The sequence below is a fragment of the Channa argus genome, chromosome 17 (genome assembly GCF_033026475.1).
Source record: "Channa argus isolate prfri chromosome 17, Channa argus male v1.0, whole genome shotgun sequence".
Classification (NCBI taxonomy): domain Eukaryota; kingdom Metazoa; phylum Chordata; class Actinopteri; order Anabantiformes; family Channidae; genus Channa; species Channa argus.
In genome coordinates, this window is record NC_090213.1 from 15,847,251 (window position 1) to 15,853,385 (window position 6,135).

The 6,135-nt window shown below is 40.1% G+C and overlaps 2 protein-coding genes across 2 annotated transcripts; one reads left to right on the forward strand and one right to left on the reverse strand.

Moving 5' to 3' along the window:
• Positions 1 to 34: 34 nt before the first annotated feature.
• si:dkey-261l7.2 (uncharacterized protein LOC569751 homolog) lies at positions 35 to 2,353 on the forward strand. The gene is made up of 7 exons (XM_067481605.1): positions 35 to 319; positions 569 to 702; positions 882 to 971; positions 1,170 to 1,258; positions 1,406 to 1,566; positions 1,694 to 1,810; positions 1,888 to 2,353. The coding sequence occupies exons 2-7, from the start codon at positions 578 to 580 to the stop codon at positions 1,981 to 1,983; spliced, it is 678 nt and encodes a 225-aa protein (XP_067337706.1). The 5' UTR covers positions 35 to 319; positions 569 to 577; the 3' UTR covers positions 1,984 to 2,353.
• A 36-nt stretch (positions 2,354 to 2,389) lies between these two features.
• On the reverse strand, positions 2,390 to 4,523 carry irak1bp1 (interleukin-1 receptor-associated kinase 1 binding protein 1). The gene is made up of 4 exons (XM_067481604.1): positions 4,216 to 4,523; positions 3,097 to 3,178; positions 2,845 to 2,975; positions 2,390 to 2,730 (listed from the first exon to the last, which is right to left on the reverse strand). The coding sequence occupies exons 1-4, from the start codon at positions 4,473 to 4,475 to the stop codon at positions 2,469 to 2,471; spliced, it is 735 nt and encodes a 244-aa protein (XP_067337705.1). The 5' UTR covers positions 4,476 to 4,523; the 3' UTR covers positions 2,390 to 2,468.
• Between the last annotated feature and the right edge of the window lie 1,612 nt (positions 4,524 to 6,135).

The following is a 6,135-nucleotide window of genomic DNA, read 5'->3' on the forward strand; positions in this document are numbered from 1 at the left end:
CCCCATCTGGCGTTGTCACAACGTAACTGCGTCAAACCGCGCATCCGCCTGAAGCGCACGGTCTCCTGCCTTCCTGACGTGGCGGGTCGCTAAAGGTCCGTCTCCTCTTCCGTGGGCCGCGGGGATTGGACGGCTTATCATATTGCCAATTTTTAAGAAAATGTAAATAACCCAGGTGTTCGCTACATGGGAGACTGTGCGCTATATGTAAATAAAACAGAAGTGAAACTGTCTCTCAGTTCTGGTTTCCAGGCGCCGACAGACTCAGGCGCAATGTTTGTCAGATAGCTGGAGAAAAGCCTGTGGATTTTAATACGAGGTAAGGCTCATAATTACTAACAGTGACGAGCCTGAACAATTATGCAGCGCCATGTTGTTTACCAGGGTTTAACTTCCTTTGACTTGAACAACTAATACAAGAATGTACAGTGTACAAGTGTCAGGTCAGCTGCAGAGGCCCCATACGGAAATGTAAAAAAATTCTTAGGTTTAAAAATATGAGTGCACATTGGCTTTTATGTCTCTTAACTTATTGTGCATTGCACCTGACGCGCGTTTCCGTCCGCAGGTGACGGTCATGCCTCAGCTCACCGGCACCGCGGTGCTGCAGCTCGCGCTGCTGCTCTCCGCTGTGCCTGCGCAGTACTTCATCTCCCGGTGGAGCGGCTCCACGGCGGCGCAGCGGTACCACGCGGCCACACGGTAGGTAGGACTTCTCTTATCGTCCAGACACGCATTACTGTGTGGGTGAAACGACTCCCTTTTAGAATGACAATGATTAGCCCAAAATCTTTAACATTGCATGAAGAAAATATCTTATTTTAGTATCATGAATAATGTTTCTGTCCACAGTTGATGGATTATGAACTATGGTGTTACAGATTTCTTAGAATTTGGAAAGAGTGGAGAAGATCATACCTCAATGGATCTGCATGGGCTGACTGGGCAAACGAGCAGATGTCCAAAGTCAAGTGAGTGTAGAAACAAAATCTCAAACGTGTTTTCATAATCCACGGCATTAAATGTTTTGCTTACTGTAGAATTTTTCTTTTAAATTACGGTTAAATTCAAGTCCCTTTTTAAAAATTTTAATGTTTCAGGTTTTTGTAGGAACACAGACAAGAATAGAGGTAAACAAACAACACTTATGATATAATTGCTTTCCAAAGGTCTCTGGTCGGCTTGGGACAGGAGGAGCAAATGGAACCACCACCGTTTGAGACCATGCTTTTTGATAATGACCAGGGTTTCTTTGGAGGTTGGTGTCTGTATATCTATTCATCAATCAGGGTTTGGCTCTGTAATATTCATGAAGATGGATTATTTCATCCCTGCTCACAAAATACACAACATCAAAAATAATTTGTGCATATGTAATTTTTAAAAAGTGTCTTTATCCTTCCAGCTTCAAAGGCAGTGCGTAGCCCTCGTCCTCCGTTCGTGTTTCTGCGGGTCGGGGAGGTGGTGCTGGAGAGGAAAGGACACATGGTTGGGGTGGTGGTGAGCTGGGACCCTGAAATGCGAGCCCCTCCAGAGTGGGTTGACCAGGTGTATTCCAACTCTGAGGTTACCTTTCCTTCTCCTTTTCACTCGCATTCAATGAGCACTTGCACAGGCATCTTCTAATTACAAAAGGTATTGCGAGATAAAAAAATGATCTCACTCACTTTTGTGACCATGTGTCTGCGTGTAGGGCATCAAAGCTGAGCGGACGCCTCATTACAAGGTACTCTTCAGTGGGCCGGGGACCTCCTCTCTGTTTGTCGCATACTTGCCTCAGACACAACTTGAACGAATCACTGGCTTGCAGGTAAGCAAATAATTTACCCACAATCACACACACACACCCACTTAATATGTCTGGGGTTCACCGTATGATGTTTATAGCCAGAAATTCCCACCTTGGAGAGTTACTTCACACATTTTGATGGGGAGCGGTTCGTCATGCAGCCCTGGCTCAGAGAGATCTTCCCTGAAGACTGAATCTATGATTTGTCTCAGTCATAGATGGAGACAACAAAAGTTCTTTTCAGTAATAACTAGTCACCTATCAGCCATTAAGTGCCAAACGTTGTACAAATCAAAGATAATCTTCAGATCCCTCCCTGCTAGATCTCAACATGAGGGTGTCTACTGTGATTCAAGAAATGTTGTAATTAGGCTTGAATTAAGACTTTGAGTAGGTCCTTTTGTTTGAGGTGTACAAATAAACAGTATTTTAACTAATGTGTTTAAACAAAAAAAATCTGTTGCTAGGATTTTAAATAACAGATTTTAATGTTCAAGTTAAATCATAATAGTGAGTGCTCGACATGTAAATGTACTTTAAATAAATCTTTTTTTTTAATTGGTATGACTGACATGTTTTAGTTGAGGTACAATAAAACTTTAGAAAAATGCACTTTATGCAGATTTGCAATAAAACTATTTATCCATTCTTTGCTTTCACGAGTCAGTGAGAAATGTTTTTAGACTTTTTTCCTGCTTCTGTCTCTGAGACTGAAGGAGACGGACACCCGTGAAGAAGCGTGGATTGCGGGTGTACAGGGAAGTTGACAAAGGTGTGCAGCCCCGTTTCCTCTATCTCCCTCCTCCTTGTCCTCATTCCCCCACTCCCTTGTTTCCTCCTCTTTGACCAGTAGGGGGGGTCCCAGACTTTGTCCCAGGAGCTGACTGACTTCACTGGCCTTCTGCTGAGCATTCTTAACTGCTGACACACACGCCTGCTTTCTAAACCAAACACAAATACAAAGTAGTTACAAGTGCAGCTTCAAGCTCATTTTACTATCTAATAGCTTTGACTTCAAAGTGCTGGTGAGAGGAGTGTTTAGTTTTTTTTTTTACCTCAGCTCACTCAGGCACCCTGGGCTGTGGTAAAACTGTGGTGCTCCCACACAGACACTCTTGTCCAGCTTTTCCAGCAAGATACTACGTATTTGCTCCATTTTCTCAAAATCTGAAAACGTGACCAGGACCTATGGAAACGTGTGACACCGTCATATACAACCCAGCACACCTGCGCGCTTGTACAGCCAGTAAAAGGTAAATGGCATCACAGTGAATTTAGATCATTAGTATGTGTCCAAAGGGTCTTACCTCAGCAGCCATGTGATAAAGGTCTGCCTCTCGGTGGAGAAACCTCCTCACGGAGGTATCTTCATCTTTGATACCATGTTGTCTAAGCAGAACGGATGATGAAAAGACAATTATCAAAAGTATGAGGTCTCTTTGCCCCACAGAGTACTAAACAATCATGTCACTAACACTGGTGGAATGCAACTGGATACATCTATTAAAGTGTAGTACTTACTGTATGCAAATCTGAGGTACTTAATACTTAAACATAATTTATTTGTACTCCATTGCATGTTACTGAAAGATAAGGGGAGTATCTGTGATGGTTTAAGACAAACATAAAATAGCTGAACATCTAATGATATGATGACGCTACTGACAAAAAGTTAGGGATAATCGACTTTGGGGTGAAATTTCCGAATGCACCTATGAAGCACTATAATCTTTAGAGGCGAACTTAATTTGACCACGTGTCCAACAGTTCTGTGTTTCAGCACTTACTGCATAACATGTTAATAACAAAGTGATTCATGCATCATGTCTGATCTATGAGTCGCCCACGAAATGTTCTGGTTCAATGGCAATTTCTATGTAAACTGTCCGTCATGCTGTTCACTTTTTGACATCACGAGACCCAGACGACACCTAACGATTGACAAGGTAATGAGACAGTGACGTGTTTGGGTGTGGTATACACACCAATGTTGTTAGTTTTTTTTCCAATAAATAGTTAGAGGGGAAGAAATGACAACTGCATGCTTCTACTTAAACGCCCAACTTTCATGATATAATATCACTGCAGCATGAACCTTTTACATTTTCCACACATTTCCCCCTCAAGTCGATTATCCCTAACGTTTTGTCATGGTGTTATGATGCAGTGATTAGATTGCGAGCATTTAAAGTCGTTATATTTAGGTTCAACAGTTAATGAGTAAACGTGCAGATGCATTAGCAACATGCTTCTCTACTTTTGCTTTATTATATTTCGAAGTGCAAGACTTGAATAACGTTACAAGTTATCCACACTTCCATTTGCCGTGGCATCAATACAACAAGCTAACACGTGCAGCCTCGGCAGTGAGCTAACTTTGGGCTAATGCTAACGTTGTGGTGATACTACGGTGAGTGTGTTTTCACCTCAGAGACTGTAAAATGTACTCCACGCGCCGTATTACGCTGTTGGTGACCTCGTTGACGGACTCCTTGCTGTTTCCCACACTCACCCGAACAGACACTCGGTCCGCCAGGCTGCAAACCTCCGCTGTTCCCGTTACCTGGATCTCAAACACCCGGTTACTGGGACTCTGAAGATCTACTGTTCGTACTTCTAGTCCCTGCTGCCGTTCATTACCGGCAAACTCACGGCCGCCAATAAATACTCGAGTCGGACTATTCATGTTGAAGACGGAATCAAACCAGCTTCCCGCTGCTATGGCAATTGTCGAAATGCTTGTCGGGATGTGGAGGCTACTTCCGCCGGTGAACTACAGCAGAGTGACGACAAAATACACTAAGCGAGATAATATCAAAGGTTGTATTTGACATATAGCTCACATAATACAATTAAACAAACGATGTTTTGCAGTTATTCAGCCAGTATTCATATTAGTTGGGGGTTGGGGGTTTGGGGGGCGGTCTCCTATGTCACCTGTAGGACCGTGTAGGAGTCCAAACCTGCACGAGGACATGAGATGGTCCAAATGATAAGATATTATGTGAGACACTGTACACAGTCCAAACACAAGCAAGCGTGTGGTACTAAGAAATGGCGGAGGTGGTAAGTACATTTACTCAAATACTGTAATTAAGTACAAATTCGAGGTACTTGTAGGCTACTTTACTTGAATGTTTTCATTTTATTTTGCTTTTACTCCACATATTGTATAGTAATTTGACCGAACTACGTTAATTGTAGAGCTTTACTAGTTACTTTTTGCCGATTTATTTTCTTATACAAATATTATGAACTAAATAATAAATGCTGACGTATCATTATGGGTTAACCCCCCCCTGTCAACAAATCAAGGGCTTTGTTACACACTACAGCTTTGGGGAGCATTGTGATCAGATCATTTTTTAAAGCCCTCTTCATCCCAGCTGGGAGGTGTTTCCCTCATCACTTGATGAGTCACCGCGAACACGTGGCCAGCTCAGTTTGATAGTGTTCTCCAAAAAAACCCCCACATTTTTCAAGAAAGTAAAGAGACATAATGAAAATAAGAATATGTCAAGGAGAGACGTTAAACATAGGTAATAACAGTCATATAAATATATTCTATCTAGTACACTCAAAAATCTGTAGATCCATCCATTCTGCATTTGATTAAGTTAACATAATTTGTTTGGAATATCTTATTATAATACAATGAACAAAATAAAAACCACATTTACTTATGTAAAATTATTTATTCTTTTTCATTGTATTACTTCAACATATTCAAAACAAATTATATATACTTGATTTAATCAAATGCAGAATGGATCCACATACATATCTTTGTGTAACTAGTTTAAAATATTAAACAGCAAAGAGTTTTGATTATTTTAATCGTTTCCATCATTCAGTGAGTCTGTTTGGTCAGCAGATGGCAGTAAAGTATAACAGTAACCATTACACTATAAATATGGCAGCACATATGAAGTGATGATAAGTCTTCAGTAGCGTTTTCTGTCCAAATCTTAAAACTTTTGAAGTATAATTTTTATTCTGAAAATATGTCTTTTGAATCATTTTGACAATCATTCTAATTATTAAAAATATGAATTTAAATTCTATAAGTAAGATGTGTTTTACTTTCCCTCTATCAGTTATTTACAAATACAAATTGGATTAAATACAATTTTCATCGCCTTTAAGTTTTAAAGCAGTGTTTTGTGTTTTTTTTGGATTTTAAGCAAAGGGATACCAAAAAAAAAAAAAACAAAACCCAAAAAACAGGAGGGTAATAACACTGTACAATAGTAAAATCAAATCTAATAATTATGCTAAAACATATATTAAATAAAATGTATAAGAAAATGTATTAAAATAATTTAGATTTAGTAGATTTAAATTTT